Source organism: Perca flavescens, chromosome 23, assembly GCF_004354835.1.
Source record: "Perca flavescens isolate YP-PL-M2 chromosome 23, PFLA_1.0, whole genome shotgun sequence".
NCBI lineage: Eukaryota > Metazoa > Chordata > Actinopteri > Perciformes > Percidae > Perca > Perca flavescens.
In genome coordinates, this window is record NC_041353.1 from 19,487,071 (window position 1) to 19,504,188 (window position 17,118).

General features: G+C 42.0%; 2 protein-coding genes across 3 annotated transcripts in view; one reads left to right on the forward strand and one right to left on the reverse strand.

Moving 5' to 3' along the window:
- The first annotated feature begins 514 nt into the window (after positions 1-514).
- Positions 515-11,330, forward strand: elk3 (ETS transcription factor ELK3). Its single transcript, XM_028570974.1, has 5 exons — positions 515-879; positions 4,611-4,846; positions 4,996-5,721; positions 6,879-7,001; positions 9,036-11,330. Exons 2-5 carry the CDS (start codon positions 4,640-4,642, stop codon positions 9,129-9,131), a joined length of 1,152 nt encoding a protein of 383 aa, XP_028426775.1. The 5' UTR covers positions 515-879; positions 4,611-4,639; the 3' UTR covers positions 9,132-11,330.
- Positions 11,331-13,629: 2,299 nt separating this feature from the next.
- Positions 13,630-17,118, reverse strand: part of cdk17 (cyclin dependent kinase 17) — a 55,089-nt gene continuing 51,600 nt past the window's right edge. For both annotated transcript variants that reach the window (XM_028570769.1, XM_028570768.1), the window contains 4 exons: positions 16,956-16,998; positions 16,296-16,386; positions 16,081-16,158; positions 13,630-14,738 (listed from right to left, as the gene is read on the reverse strand). In XM_028570769.1, coding sequence (XP_028426570.1) covers positions 14,698-14,738; positions 16,081-16,158; positions 16,296-16,386; positions 16,956-16,998 — 253 coding nt within the window. In that variant the 3' untranslated portion in view covers positions 13,630-14,697. The remainder of the gene's footprint in view (positions 14,739-16,080; positions 16,159-16,295; positions 16,387-16,955; positions 16,999-17,118) is intronic.

The following is a 17,118-nucleotide window of genomic DNA, read 5'->3' on the forward strand; positions in this document are numbered from 1 at the left end:
ACATGTCATGTTATGTTATGTTACAGACCATCCAAAACTGTAGGGAGACTCCTGTGTTATTTCAATTTCTATAACAGTAATAGAGTAATACACCCAAATAATGTACAGTATATGCCAAGTTTTGTCAAGTAACCCATAATTCCACACATAATATGAAGTCAGAAACGGGATTTTTAGGCAGAGCATGCAGTGGGCTACATTTATATTGTTTTCGTTATTTGTCTCAAACATAGACCATCTTTGGTCTATGCAGAAGGCAAATAATATACTGTATATACAATTGTATTCAGGTAATTTAATATAGGCTAGTTGTTGTATACATAATTGTATGCAGTTGCCAGAGGAGATACGTGCACACCACTTCAGATACTGATTCACTGCAGTGAAATCAACGGTTGGGCAACAATTTTAAGTTACAGAAAGTCCCGAACTTGACTTCGTCTGTGTGTGTGTGTGTGTGTGTGCGTGCGTGCGTGCGTGAGAGAGGAGTGGAGAAAGATGCGGTCAAAAGGGAGAGTTTGTGTGTTTTGCGCGTGGCTGGTGTGTTTGTGCGTGGGAGAGTGGTTAAAGAAGGGTGTGTGTTTATGGGAAAGAGAGAGAGAGAGAGAGAGAGAGAGAGAGAGAGTGTGTCTGTCTGTCTGTGTGTGTGTGTGTGTGTGTGTTTACACAGACGGGAATACTGCGCCAAAGGAAGTGCGCCGGTTCTCCGTCTTCGCGTTCCGACTTCCTGCTCTGAGGCAGGAGAGAGAAAAGCTGCGGATCCGCTTTCAGACAGCAGCAGGAGCATGGAGCCCCTACACAACACACACACACCGCTATAAGACACAAACATACACACACAGGCAGACGGGTAGAGGAGCAGCGGCCGTCCACAGCAGGGTAGGTACACGTTTAAGTTTCCTTCTTACAACTTTCTAGACTTTTGTGCGCGTTCGTGCGTAACAGAGAGGACAGAAGAGGACTTCTATTGGCTGTTGGTGTATTCGCTGAATCCTCATCAAGTTCCGATATTCACTGTCAACTTGAAAACCACATTGAAGCCGCGCTTAAAGTCATAAACCTGTGCGTAATAAGCTTTGAAGCTGTGCGTAAAAAGTTGTTAAAGCCATATGCGTTCTCCGCTTTGGCACATGCGTAAAGTTGACCCAAATAGGTTTGGCTACATAAAAAAGAAAAAAAAGAAAAAAGAAAAGAGGTTAGTGTTCCGGCCGCTGTGGAAAAATCAACCGTGGCTCCTTTAAAAATCTAGTTGTAGACTTTCTGGTTCGTCTGGACCTCGCAGACTAATTGCCATGCGCTTCCGGATTGAAGCTGGCAGCAGACAACATCTTGAAAATGAGTCACTGGTGCAAAACAAAGAACCATTTGAGTTCCAACAGAACCCATTTCCCTCCCAACACACACACTTAAAAAAAATTAAAAATAACTAGCCCAGAAAATGGATGGAGAATCATGTGCAGCTTTTTGATTTGGTTGGTTTCTGTTGAACGGAAAATCTTGAGTGTCCAAAGTACACTGGAGGGTATATCTGATAGATTCACATTAGAGGAAGTATGCTGTTCATGTATGGGTCATGTACAACTTTTTTAACTTTTAACTTACAGACAGAGAGAGAGAGAGAGAGAGAGAGAGAGAGAGAGAGAGAGAGAGAGAGAGATTGTTTTTATTGACAGTCAAACTCTAAGCTTTACTGTGGGCCAGTACCGGACTGCTTTTATTCTGAAATTCCATAAATAAACATTTCCTCCTGCTTAGTTTATCTCCAGTCCAGATTTGTGAAGTGTGAAACATCAGAGGGTGAAGATATATCAGAGTCTGACATAAGGCCATAGATGCATTCTCCATATGTTGTGTGTGTGTGTGTGTGTGTGTGTGTGTGTGTGTGTGTGTGTGTGTGTGTGTGTGTGTGTTGAGATGTTGCTCTTAAAACGACAACTTCTGCATCCGTTAGGTGTTAACAATAAGATATTTATACAAATAAGGAAGCATAGGTGTGTGTGTGTGTGTGTGTGTGTGTGTGTGTGTGTGTGTGTGTGTGTTCGTTCCTGGTGGTTCCCAGTGACAGGACTTCCTCCCATGAAAGGCCTTTCTCCGGGAAGACGCCCCTGAAGCTGAATGACAGGAAGTCCTCGTTTAGACAGACAGACAGCACTACAGTTCCTCTATCACTTAACACACACACCCATGCAGGAAAAAGGAAGTGAGGATATGCGTTTCTGCGTGTTCATGCCGATGGGTCATTGTTTGCACCACATACGCTTTCCCCTCTCGGCCGGGTGGTTTCCTGTTAGAAAGACAGAGAAAGAAAGAGAGATGCATACTGTGTTTTCATATTGAATTAGCGGTTGATTATTAACGTAGTCAATGTTGGAGGTCCTCGGCTCCAGCGTTTCTCCGCTCCCGAGGAAGATGTGGTTTCCATGGGGATTTCTGATGCAGCTGCAAAGTCTCTACTGTGATATTGTCATGGCCGCAAATTGAATCAGGTTCTAATGACATCTTTGTTGTTTTGTCTTTTGGCAGTAAGTAGTTTAGTGTTTCCTGCTAATGAAGCACCGTGTAAATGAATTGAATTGAGTAGAGAGAGAGAGAGAGAGAGAGAGAGAGAGAGAGAGAGAGAGCGCGCGAAGCAGACAGAGAAACAGACAGAGAAACAGACAGGCAGACGCTCACAGATATTCAGTGGTTTTTAGGTAAACACGTCGGTTAGACGGTGCTTGTCTTGGCAGAAGGTCACTGACCACATCCTGCTTTATCACCATGGAAACATCCAAAAGCCAACCAACGTCTGGCCCTCTCTCTCTCTCGCTCTCTTTTCACAGTGCAGAGCCCCACGACACACACACCACACTCTCTCTCTCTCTCTCTCTCTCTCTCTCTCATAAACACACACCCTTCTTCAAACCACTCTCCCCCACGCACAAACACACAACTAAGCCACGCGCGAAACACAAACTCTACTCTTTCTCCACTCTTCTCTCTCTCTCACGCTTGCTCACACACACACACACACACACACACACACACACACACACACACACACACACACACACACACACACACACACACACACACACAGGTAAAACAACAGTGAACCATATTAGATTTTTAAACGTGTAATGAGGGCTTCAAACCAAAAAGCCTCGTGATTATTATGCAAACAGTTTTTTCTTTCTTTTCTCATTAAGAAAACAGTTTAAACTTAAAAGTTTCCCTGACCTTAAGAAACCAAATTTTTGGAAGTAAAGGCGAGTGTTCAAGCAAATTCAATCAAGTAATTCAATTGTGTACAGATGGTTTAAAGGAAATTATTATTATTTGAATTATTCATTTCTCATCTGCACAGAACCTGCTCTTTCCAACATTTAAATGTGCTAAAGGAGATGAAGGAAGGGCACACGGTCATGGACAAATGTAACCCTGAGAGCATCAATGGCGGCTTCACTCAACTTTTGTATTCACTACTGCCGCCATCCTGCTTTGGAAGGCAGTCAAAGTCTATGAGTCCATTAGAGAAAAAAGCATGAGTCTATATGTGTCTGAGATATAGGTTGCATATTTTGTTGATGAACCACGGCATTCAGAAATTCACTGCAAAGTTGGCTTTCCAGGAGAGCCTTTGGTGTTGTTTACATGTGTTGTGGTCTGTTTGTGGGTTCAGTGTTTGAGAAAGGGAATTCCCAGTCAGAGAGGAGGGGTGGTAGTGGACAGAGCTCCGTTATGCTTGTGGCTTTTAGTGGAGTTTGCATCAGAGGAAGGATTACGGTTCTCATTTGTGTTGATGTTAACAATTCCTTTTCCTCCCTGCCCACCTACCCTCCTTTCTTTCTTTGTTTCATTCTTCGTTCCACCTTTTTCGTCTTCTGTGGTGTCTGATTCCCTAAACAGTCCAAGAATGTGTGACATTATTTCAATTTAAGTCCAATTTAAGGGCAGTGGATGACTTATACTGTTCTTTTTTTTTATTTGATCTTTTTATTTCCTCTTTCCAGTGACTTGTTTTCCTGAACTAAAAGTTTAAAGCTGCACTAATTCATATTTTTAGAATAACAAACAATGTATCTAAGAACATGTGGATTGTTAACGGTTTGCTCATATTGAGAAATCTGCAGATAATAATTATTGCCTAACTGCAGTTTTCCTCAGCCAACAGAGTGTTTTAGCGTCTTTCAGCTGATTGGTTTTGGTTTTTGTTTTTACGGCCGGCAACTTTATTGTTTTAGTTGAATCTCTCCACTCTCATCAAATCAGTTTACAGCAGCTCATTTCAGTTTACAGCGGCTGTTTTGGACAAAAATGCTCTAATGAGCACAGTGTACAGCCAGATATTCAGGATTTGTTTTTGGATCTGGTCAAAGACAGGGTGAATATTGGCATTTTATTCACAATGTGGCATCAAAATGTATCTTCTTTTTCTTCCACCATAAGCTTTCAATAGAAAGCTCTTTAGCTCAGTTTCCTCTGGAAAAAACATGGCCCTCTTCCTGAGGCGTGCTGTACAGCAATCCATCTTGTGGGCAAGACCTATATCTCCTAATGACTTCTTGATAGTGCAAAGCAATACTTGTTTGTTGAATCGATTTCATTAAGTCTTGATTCAACCTCGGCAGATCGCCTGCGTCTCTGGTGTCACCCCGTCATGGAGAGTTCCATCACACTCTGGCAGTTCCTGCTGCAGCTGCTACTCGACAAAAGCCACAAACATCTCATCTGCTGGACGTCCAACGACGGCGAGTTCAAGCTGCTCAAGTCAGAAGAAGTGGCCAAGCTGTGGGGGCTGCGCAAGAACAAGACCAACATGAACTATGACAAGCTGAGCAGAGCTCTGCGCTACTACTATGACAAAGTACGCAACAAATACATTTCGAGACTATTGAAATAAACCGTCTTAGCGGTTTGATGATGTTTTATGCCCTTAGGGCCATGAAAGCCAATTGAATCCCCTCAATAAATGGTTTTTTTTCTCCGTAATTTAACACATTGTTTCGTCTGCAGAACATCATCAAGAAGGTGATCGGCCAGAAGTTCGTCTACAAGTTTGTGTCGTCCCCCGAGATTCTGATGATGGACCCTGCGCTGGTGGAGTCAGGCCGCAGCGGCGAGGAAAGTGGGGGTGCGACGTCAGAGCCTGAGGCTGAAGACGAGGATGGGGGTGGGAGAAACCAATACCTTCACTCCAGCCTGTACTCCTCCTTCACCGTCAGCTCCCCGCAGCACTCCTTGGAACCGCATCGGCCGATCAAGACGGAGCCCAGATCCGATCACCACGGCGACAGCTCCTCTGTCATCCGATTCGTAACCAACCGCGGCCACTCCTCGCTATCCCCCACCCCGCCACCATCCTCGGCCGACACCTCCGATTCCTCCAGATCGTCTCCTCGGCAGGCCCGCTCTTCCTCCTGCTCCTCCTCCCCGCCGCTGAGCCCCGCCCACACACTTTGGAGGGGGCGGAGCCAGAGCACAGAGACTAATGCGTTAGAGCAGAGCGCTCAGCCTCTAAACCTGTCATCGGGTCACAGGGAGAGAGAGAGGTCACAGGGCACGCCGATGCCAGAGAGGAGGAGATTGGCCAATAGTGTGCCTTTAAAAAGCAGAAAACCCAAAGGCTTGGAAATCTCCGCTTCCTCTCTCCTCCTGACAGGAAGTGACCTCGTCTCCAGAGCACTCAACAGCCCGGCGCTGCCTTCAGGCTCCCTGACCGCTGCCTTCCTCACCACACAGGTACAACGTGACACATTACACATGATCAAACATCATTGCACCCACACACAGTCCTTCTGTATAAACAGGTGAGGAAAGAGAAAAAGACGATGGGTTTTGGGGATGAAGAAAGTTAAACTAGTAGACAGGGAGGAGATGGAAAGAGGTGAGCGGAAAGAGGGGAGGAGGCAAGGGAGGGGGGAGGTTCATAAGTGAACCCATATGTTCCTGAAGCTCCTGATTCACTGGCAACAACACACTGACCAAACCAGCACAGTCTGACTACATTCAGGCTCTCAGCTGGCCCTTCTATCCAGACTGCAGCACTGATAGGCAGCCAAGTGTACAGTACACAATTGATGGAAAATAAAAGTCTATGATAAACCGCTGATTCATCACTGAACATTTTGTATGATTGAGTGGCTGCAAGGAATACCTGAGCTGTTGGTTAAGTATCACCCTGGACAGATGTTGTTCTGTCCCTGTTGTCCACCAGAAACCAGTTTATGGTGGTTGCTGGTCTTTGGTGGTAAACCTGTATCTTGCAAGTCAAGCTGTGAGCTCGATCTGGCTGGTAAATCAGCAAAAAAAACAACATCAAAACATAAGCTGGTTCTGAGAAAGTAGCTTAGTGGAACTGAACATCAAAAGGCCTCATATGCCTGTTTTAGATCAGCGAGAGTTAGAGTGGTCAAACAAAGGAAATTTGAGGTACAGAAATGACTGGACTGAAAAATTGACTTGCAATAAGATATAGCCAAAGCACAGTCCTGTATCTTTTCACAGGAAGAGTTTGAGACAGCTTCCTGCCATGAAAAACTGATTTTCAAATCATTTTTTGGCTCAATTTGTGCCTTTTATTAGAAAGCCGATTTTAAGCCGTCTTATGTTTGCATGAAAGCCAAACTGGCCTTAGTTAAATATAAAGAGACAGAAGAAAGTATGTCATGAATTCTTTATGACTGGAGCTTCCTGACCTGCATGGCGTCCGTCTGCCAAGTCAGTCTGTCTGGGAGATGTGAGTTCACTAGAGGGCAGACTTGGCTTTGAGTCCAATGACATGACAACTCCACCACAGACTCTGAACAAGTCTCTTGGAACGTATTGCCAGAGTAAACACTAACTTTTCCATCGTGGTGTATTTATTCCACATTTCATTTTGGGTTTTGTTCATTTAGACTCCGTCTGGTCTGCTGCTCACTCCCAGTCCTCTACTCTCCAATATCCATTTCTGGTCCAACCTGAGTCCAGTGGGACCACTTAGCCCTGCACAACTGCAGAGCCATGCCCCCCTCTTTCAGGTAACACACACACATACACATTTGGTACTATATGTGAGGAACTCAGTGAATGCATGTTGGCCAATCGCTTTGATTGTAACCCTTACCCCAACCCCTTACATGGTTTTCAAGTATTGGAATGCAAGAAATTGTACACATATAATGTATTCCCACACACAAGTAATACTAAGAGACTACACCAATTCCAACTTTGCCTCTGCAATGCTGTAAACGTTTTTTTTTATGGATTATTACATAGAAATGTTTTCTAAAATAAGCTTGAAATGTTTAAGTCCTGTATAAAAAGCAAAAAAAAGACATCAATTTGTTCAGCCTTTCAGAGAAAACACACACTGGTTGGGATGGATACAAAATCTCTATCTGCCTTTCCCTATTTACAGCAAATCCCTCCCTCATAACTACAGGAACATTACAGTCATTTCACACTACTGATTTACCTCCACAGTTGTTTTCACACAGTTGTGTGTGTGTGTGTGTGTGTTAGTGTATGCATGATTCACCATGTTCCAGGGTTTCAAAATAAGCCACAGATGTTTCCGTTCTGGTGTGGACAAGAAGAGGGGGCAACTTCCTGTTGGCTAGGGGGAGTGGGAGAGGGTTGGTTGGTCAGGAGCCCCTCCCACCAATCTGAAATCACTGAAACAAACACACATATACAACTCCAAAATAAGCTGTTAAGCATATAATGACCAGCGATTAGTCCTTACAACAGGGCTTGGTCCCCACAATGTTGGTGCACAACCAGGTCCCCACGTTGTATTATAAGATAGAGCAGACTCTCCTTTGATGCAGTAGCAGTCAGACTAGAGCGCTGAGACTAGCGCTGTAGAAAATAGTGAATTAATTTGATGTCAAACAGGTTCGACACAACATTTAAACAGCTCAGACAGAACATTTATTTTCCTCATTTTATGAGTGCCGCAGGGATAACAAATATTTACAGGCCAACCTAGAAGTTAGCATCGCCTTAGTTCTCTCGACAAAATGCCAATGGGAATTTTCCATTGGATTATTGTAGAAAATAAGCTCTGTGGCAAACAAAAATTTAATATACTTACACGTTTTGTCTAGTAAGGTAATCTTCACAAATAAACACAATTCTTAATGTTTTTTGAGGCATTAATGCAATTGCCCAGAGTAAAGAGCTAATGCTAGGCCATAAACGAACTGTACCATGGTCTCATGACTTCGTCACCACCACTGGCTTCCAACTGATTTCACGTGTTCAGTGTGATCCCGTTTAATGTCCCCAACAACCGTAGTTTAATTTAGCCACTTTTAAGCAACTGCCTTTTTTTATGACGCATAAACGCCTCACAATTCACAAGTCGGGTATTTACTTAAGTGTTTTATGTCGTAGCACAAACCATTGAAATCTATTACGCTTGTGTTAACCAGACCTTATTTCAGGCATCTAACCAAAAACATTGACTTTGAGACAAGGGAACCGGAAGTGCAAAAGAAACCTAACTAATTTCCAGGTTTTATGACTCATTCCTGCAGCACTCTATTGTGCAAATCATTTTGTGAAAGCATTGACCAACCTTATTACTGTTAGCATTATGGATATGACATCATTAGTTTAATATTGGTAGTGGGAATACTATATATCAATCTTCTATTACTGATGAATAATATACTCTGGTTTAAACAACCGTATAGTTTTAATCAGTGTAAAGCCACAATGACTAAAGCCATTTAACCCTATTCATTCTCTTTAAAGTGCCTATGTGTAGGATTTAAAAATTTCTGACTTTAGTGGTGGTATCAAAACCTGTCCCAATTGTCTAATTTTCTATAAAATTAGCTTATGCAGTTAGAATATTTTTAAAGATTCTATAATCACAAACAATATCTTACCAGTCAGCTCCATCGCCCCTTGTGTGCCAAAGTGTTCTGTTCAAATGCAAAATCAGGCGGTTCCTTGCTTTGTCTTACGTATCATGTGGCTGAAAAAGTGACGTACACTTATCAGTTCAGGTAAAAATAAATATTTTCAGTTTTCTACCTCTAATTTGGCCTTTCCCCTTTCAGTTCCCCTCACTGCTGAATGGAGTCATCCCTGTGCCTTTCCCCAGCATGGACGCTCCCTCTCCTCTGCTGCTCTCCCCAAGCTCCCACAAGTCCTGATCCCTGAGCTTCAAGAGCAAACTAGGCCAAACCGGGCCGGATCAGCACAGACCAGTACCGAGCCAATCTGCTTTAGACTTTGATCTGAAACCTGTTTCTTTGAATTTACAAATGAAGAAACAGGAGCTTTACTCTGAAGATTTGCTCTCTGAGAAGAGTATTTGCGTTAAACATTTCATGTCCTTTACATTTGTTTCTTCATCATCATGCAAAGAAATTGACTGGAGGTCAGACCTCATCACGTTTCTTATCTTATTTTATATCTCATCTCATTCCACTTGGTTCAAAGTTCAGTGATACATCCCAGTTGCAATTTCATTAATGTTAGTGCTATTTTTCGCCTCTGCTCTGGCTAATGCCAATATCCACACCACTGACTCAAATAACGGAGATCTGGAGAAATCCTTGTCAGGAATTATAAAATAAGAACTCAAGAATGACAGATGCTTAATTACAGCTCATTTAAGTAAATACATGTTCACCATGCTACTGTACAGTTAAAGGAAATACAATAATTTGCTTTCCTACTAAGAGTTACACGCAATTTCCACCAACTGCGGATCCGCTCCGGAACCGTGGCGGAGTCAATAGGTTTCTATTAAAGTCAATGTGTGTATTTCACTGACTGCAGATATGCAGAGTTTCTATTTTTGACTGTTGCCGGAGAGCTCTGCAGCAATTCAGCACAGGGCAGATTGTGCGGGACAATAATGGCAGAGACTGGCCTGAAGTCAGCACAGAGTTGTTTCCCCTCTACTCCTCTGGATGGAAACAAACTGTTGTTGGTTTTGTGGTTCTGTTTATAGAAACTACATCCTGATTAATATGTGAATTCGCAAGATCTCGTGGGTCCTCGTGACTTCAGCTGTCAGTCATGGACGCAGCCGTTCCGCAACAAATACGGACCTGGTGGGTATTGAAGAACGGCAGAGCACGGAGCCGACACGCAGCCGTTCCGCAGTTGGTGAACATTGCGGTTAGCGTTAGACGAGAAAATTGACACTCCTCTCTCTCATGATTGTAGGCTCAATATGAAGCTATATCCAGGAGACGGTTAGCTATGATAAGGACTGGAAGCACAGAAACCTTACTCTGTCCAAAGGTGACTACTAGCTAGCAGCTTACTAATTAACACATTAACCTTATAGAAATTAAAAAAAAAATGACAATTTGTAGTTTTATAGGGGACTGAAGGTAGAACCCAGGAGAAATAGTTTGGCACAAAACCTCCGTAAAACCATTTTTACACTTTGGTTTTTGTACAGATTAAACAAACACCAACAATAATTTCTTTATTTGTGAGCTGAGGTAAGGCGGACTTCGATAACTTTGGGCAGAGCCAGGCTGGCTGTTTCAAGTCTTTATGCTAAGCTAACCAGCGTCTGGCTGTAAATACATATATAACTGACAAATATAAATAGTGATGTAAATCTTCTCATCTTACACTCAGCAAGAAAGCCCATTCCAAAAATGTCAAATTTTTCCTTTAAATTTGGACATAAAATGGGGCCATAACTGGATGATTAAACACCATAGCCATGAAAGATATTAAGTAGTGGGTGATTGTATTTTTCCCCCCGTGCTGAGCCTTCCTTTAAATTAACAAAATCTTCAATGTGAACAATTTTGGGGTGTTACAACAGTCAACCAACGGCTGTGTCTCATTTATCAACCTTTTTAGGTGTTAAGTACGACGATTGACATGGTGTCTCATGATCAGTTTTTATGTTTTTTAACAACTTGATATACATTTGTATATCAAGATCTGAATTGTTTGTGTTGCCATGAGATGAATCCCTCACTGACTCCTAGCAGAGCACCTGCTAGCCAGTGCGCTAAAACACTGTGGAAGTCTTCATTTTGTATTCTGCATTGCTTTGACTTGACGCTGTGAACTTATCTGTATAGTTTCATGCTTTTTGGTTGTGTTTTAAATGCACTGTACTTCTTAGCCTTGTACCAGCTGTGCCTTTAATATTGTAAGACTTGTGTAAATGTATTATGTATTAAGCTTTAAACCAGGTTTAATAGACATTCCAGGTCAAAATTGCACAAAAGCTTTTATTTTGTAAAATGTCTCTTTTTATACAGAAATTAATGGAAATGTATTCTCTGCAATTTGCTTGTGTTTTGTTGAGAGATATTTTAGTTGGTTTTTTTTGGAATAAAGTGAATTACTATATTCATTTTAGTTGGTAATACACACTCTTTCACAACTCAAAGAACGACTGCTGCACAGACGGTTTATGAAACAGATTAAATTTACTTTCGATGGTTATGAGAAATAAATAGTTCCAGTAAAAAGAGTCACACAAACTGTTCACCGGCAGCTCAGTGTTTCAGAGAGCTCGAATTCACAACACAGCAGGCCTTCCATGCAACGACACACGCACACACACATACACACACACACACACACACACACACACACTTTACAATGATAAATATTTAGCCGTTGTAGAAATCTCCTTCCGTGCATGTTACTACTGTTCATGTAAAAAAAAAAAACTATTAGCAACAAAGTTAGCAGTTAACAGTACAATAATCCTGCATTCTTAGGTTTGATTACAGGGACATGCTTAAAAAATGAAAAAGGCGGTGTGATAAAGTGTCAGTGAAGCATCCAAACACGCTGATACAGTTCATGAAAATATACAATATGAAGGGAAGAAAAAGGTTTCCTCATTTTAAAGCTACCTAGGGAGAAATCATAGGGCGATGGGTCAATGCAATACAGGATGTCTACCATTAATATAATGACTTTTTTCCCGTGAACACAATAAGTGTTCCATATTTAGAATGTAAACCGTTAACATTCCATCTACATCTGCTTTTTTTGTGACAGTTCATGTGGAGCTTTAATTTAGAATTGAATCCACATTGAAAGAGAAAGAAATATTCTGCCAAAAGTTTAAATTACTGAAATAAGTATGTTTACAGGATTATTACACTATTAGCTGCAAACTGTGTTAAAGTCCATGTTCATTACATTGATGCTCTCTGCTATTAATGTGTTTTAAGAAGCATTGGTAGTGCTTCCAGCACTTTCCTAGCACGTTCTTCCCAATCAGTAACTCAAGTGTTGCTCAAATCCTTTAAATCTCAACAGACAATGAATGTGAAATTTTCATGTAGATGTTGAGCAAAAGAACTGCAGTAACGGGAACACCTCCCTCATATCTTGTCTCACACTCTTACATGTTCAACCTTTGATGCTCAATACATTCCTGGTGTTATTCAGTGCAGAAGCTTAAGCACTGCACTCTATTTTTTTGCTACTTTGAGTGTAGAAATCTCTCGTTCTGCCTCTTCCATGATGGAATTCTCCCTGTGTGACTGTTAAAGCTACACTGTGTAAGAATTCCTCCCATCTAGTGGTGAAATTGTATACGACAACCAACTGAATGTTACTTTCTAGCCCTTCCTCTTACGGTGGCCGAACCCGAAATTGGCTCTCTCCATCGTTTACACACAGCTGCTCTAGCCACTCCAATATTAACTTTGGTCTTGTTGCTTTGCCTGTTGCGTTGTCGTTTTTAATTCTCTTTTTCTCTTCCCTGGCGAGTAATCTCCCCCTGGCATTTGTCACGGTGCCAATAGGTGTAAGAGGGCGAAATGCGGATGTATGTCCCTCTTTGGCTAATGTATTTTAAAGATGGAGGCGCTACATGGCTGCCGTCATTCGATGGACTCGCTAGTATGTATTGTGAATGATTCTGAATGGCAGATTCTACGCTTACGAGAATACTTTGTTTAGTTAATGGAAGTAATTACACATAAAAGAGCACATATTTGTGAAAGAACAAAGTTTTTTTTTTGCCAAGAATCAACTAAAAAAATTACACAATGTAGGTTTAAATTTTGTAGCAAAATGGCAGCTCTTGCGCTCGCAAGTAAGCAAATGAGTTCATTTCCCAAAATGTCAAACTATTCCTTTAAAGCACTTTTTGGCTTTCACATAGCTGCTGGAAATATCTGGAAAATTAAGTGACAACACCTCTGTTGGTCCACATGAATAAGACAAATACTCACTGCAACTAAATTAAACCAGGAATGCAAAGCACACCAGCCGACGCTTCAGAAGTGTTTTCAGTGATTTTCGGGAGATCTTCCAATTGATTTAGTCAACATGCAGTTAAAAGTGAGACTTCTCAACCGGCTTCATCTGTAGCATCACTGTCAGTTGCAAACAACACAGCGGGCAGTTAAATCTAAAATTTCAATTTGAAATCTTTTTTCTTTTTCTTTTTTTTATTATCATCTTGTGTACAAATGCTGGAGAGGGAAGTGGTCCGACGCCAAGTGGAAAACAACCATTTTGCCTTTTGATCAACCCACCCCGATCCCTGCTATCCCACCCCGCCCCCCTGAAAAAACATGCCACAATGACACTGTTGTTCCACAAGGAGAGGTCAAAGGTCACAGACACAGCGAACACATCTTAATACTGTTGGGTAAACTCAGCCGCGTCGAGGCGCGGGTCCCTCGTCCCAAAAAAAAAACACACTGCAGTGCAAGTTACAAACAAAGACCTACTGCAGTGAGATCTCAATGCACACAGAGCGAGAAAGTGTAGCTTGCATTTTTTTTTTTTTTTTTTTTTTCCTGGCAGTTTTGTGAGGGGTTTTAGGGAAGGATTGCTGGCTTCCTGTGAGACATCACATAACTTCCTGTTCAGCTCCAGTATTTCTCCTCTTTCGACTGTGCTTTTTCGCTCGCCTTTCTGTTCGCCTCCCCCTAACTCCTCAGTTTTGGTCCCATTGCTGAGACAAGAATGGTCCAAAAAAAGAACCAAAAGTTGATTTCATGTTCTCGCAGTTTGATTGGACTCTATGTGTGCTTCTTTAACCCTCAGCTTAAAATGGTTACCACAATCTGCTCACAGTCCTGCTTTCTGACCCTCAGTGTAACCACCCCCCAGCCCCCCAGCCCACCCCATCAAGACCATCTAGCGTCCCAGTCTTTCCAAACCTGGAAATGTTGTAGAGTTCAGTCACGGAAGCTCGAAGAAAAACAAAACATAAATTACAAATATATATATATATATATATATATATATATATATATAAAAAAAACCCTGAAAACTGAAAGCGTTCGTTCTCCAAGCACAACAAGAACAACAACTTGGATCACAGCGTTGACATTAACATCAGTGGAATTATAACTCAAACGAAGCCGGAGAATCGTAGTCAGAAGAAAAACAATGGTAACCTTTCTGACTAATCAACTGTGCATGGCGTCTCGAGTTCACATCATGTACACACACACACGCACACGCACACACATGCACGCGCACACGCACACACACGGTGTGTTAAATACAGACAGTAGTAGTTTAGCAGCAAAAAAATTCAACCTCCCCTCCCTCCCCCAATAAATAAACACAGTCTCCAAATAGATTCAACCCAGAGTCACTTGCTCAGATAGGTGTGTGTGCATGTTTATGTGTGTGTGTGTGTGCGCAGGTAAGGTGGGGGTCACTCCGAGGGGGAGGTGGGCTCATGCGAGAGGTTTGTGGGAAGTGATGACGAAGCTGGGCAGTACACCATTCTCTTCATCTTCTTTATTAAAAGAGCATGCTCTGCCTCCTGTTGATCTTGCCGTTACCTGGAAGAAAAGGAAAAACTCTAAAAATACAATACCCATAATGCCTTTCCTTGCCTTTACATCATAGGTGTCAAACTCAAGGCCCAGCAGGTCCAAATCCGGCCCCTCGCAAATTTTGATCCAGCCCGCATATCAATATAGGTTCACAATGAATTTTGGTCTGCCTAGTTGTGCGCCAAACCAAAGAGACGAGAAACTTGGCAGAATTTGGCAGATTTGCCGACTCGGAGATCCAGAAATGTTCACACGACCGGAGAGTGCGCATATTTAGGCCTGTGGAACAGGTTGCTGTGAGTTGGCTGTGTGGTAGCCTGCTTTTAAAAATGTAATCATAAGTCATTGTTTTGCTATTTGCTAAACTCTATGATGGCTAACAAACTTTTTTGCTGACTTTTTTTTAGGGTTTCTTGTGGACCAAACTGTAAGTGAGAAAGCTATATGAGACATGCAATAATACAGTCAAAAATATGTTACTTTTTCCAGTAAATAAAAGCATGTCAATAAACAAACCTGTCTGGCCCTTTGGGATTCTCATTTTCCACGTGTGGCCGTTAGTGAAATTGGGTTAGACGCCCCTGCTTTACATTCAATATGCTATACGTAGCCTTTGTCAATAGATTATACAGTTTAAAGGACGCAGGGAGGGTCCAAAACATTTGACTCCAGTTGCATTATGGGAAAGGTATGTTATGAAGCTTGACCCATACTAGAACTAAAAGTCAGGATGTCTCGGCCCCTGCTGCGTCAGTTTGGAACGTACTTCTATTAATCTGCCTCTTGTGTGTAATACTTGATCACTGGAGTATCTTTAATCGCCCTTTATCAGTTTATCCGTCTCGCTTTAGCTGCTTTATGATGATTGCAACATGAACGGATATTAAGTTAGAAAAGTTGTGTCTTATGATCTAACAAAGTTCAACGCTGAAGCATTAGGGGTGGGGGAAAAAATCGATACAGCATAGTATCGGGATATTTTTCGTGGCAATACTGTATCGATACACAGATGCCAAGTATCGATCTTTTATGACGTGTTGGTCAGTCTGTCTGCTTGACAATCACATTTTGCAGCAATAAAATTTAAGTGAGATGACCAAACAGAGAAATTGATCTTTTTAGATAAAACAGATGTTGATAAAATTGTCCTTTTCGGGACATCATTTGAAATTGGGGAAAATCTGAAGTTGGAAAAAAGGTAATACATTGCAATATATCGCAGAATATGGCAATATGTTTAAAATCGCAATAATATCGTATCGTGACGTAAGTATTGGGATGATATCGTATTGTGAGGCCTCTGGTGATTGCCACCCCTAGTAAGCATCTGGATGTGTTCCCCACCCACCTGACTCTGGGTTGTAGGAGTTCCTGTAGCCAGGGTCCCTCTGCAGCTGCACTTCTTTTAATGTGAATATCGATACACCTACAACACAGGGGAGAGCTTCAGTCTACAGCACACAGCAGGACAGGAGACAAATAACGAATGCAGTAAGAAAGACAGATTGCAGCTTTATTTAGTTTGTAGTGTGTGTGTGTGTGTGTGTGTGTGCGTGCGCTCACTCTCGGGCAGCGTCTGAACTCTTGTCCCAAGCTGCCTGAAGTAGGAATGTTTCATAGCCTCTTCAGCTGAATTCCTCTTCTTAGATTCGTACTGTGGAGGCAGAAACAGGAAATATCAACCGTCGTGTGATATTTTTTTTTAGCAGATTAGGCCGCGGATGTTACGTCTGCAATCAGTAATTCATTCGGGTAAACCAAGATGAACTAAACGACATCAGAAACAGGAACCCAGTGGAACTGAAAAACACTGAAAGTGCTAATGCCCCCTGCTGTCTACAACTGGCACTAAAGGGATTCACTTCCCAAATAAAATCTGACGATGGGAGGGAGAGAGGGAGAGGGAGAGAGAGAGAGAGAGAGAGAGAGAGAGAGAGAGAGAGAGAGAGAGAGAATGGATTATAATCATCCCAACAGTGAACAGGCATACACTTTAAGAATAAATCAAGCATAAGAAGCTTAATGCAGCATGTTTAATACGATTACAACGAATTATTCTTATAATAATGAAACTGAAATACATAATACATTATTTCTCATGTATGATTATAAAAGTAAAATCAACACAAGGATGAAAACAAAAAGGTAGGAGTGAAACGAGCTAGAGAAATTATTTTGGAGTGAACTGCATTGTGGTTATTATGCAGGAAGTGAAAGACTCACTCTGAGGAAAGCCAGCAGCAGCTCGATGCCGTCGCCGTCCAGCCTAGAGGAGACAGAAGGAAGAGCAACAGTTTAGAGTCTGCCTGCAGCACGGGCCGACAGGAAAGGGGGCTCATGGGAGGAAGGAAGTGGATGGCCGTCTGTGAAATGTTCCACAGGATTT

What these genes read in the sequence shown, in the direction of transcription:
- elk3 (XM_028570974.1), top strand. Translation starts at nt 4,640, where the DNA reads ATGGAGAGTTCCATCACACTCTGGCAGTTCCTGCTGCAGCTGCTACTC. An exon ending in TGCGCTACTACTATGACAAA is followed by an intron (nt 4,847 to 4,995) that starts GTACGCAACAAA and finishes TTTCGTCTGCAG; the next exon opens with AACATCATCAAGAAGGTGAT. An exon ending in GCCATGCCCCCCTCTTTCAG is followed by an intron (nt 7,002 to 9,035) that starts GTAACACACACA and finishes TTCCCCTTTCAG; the next exon opens with TTCCCCTCACTGCTGAATGG.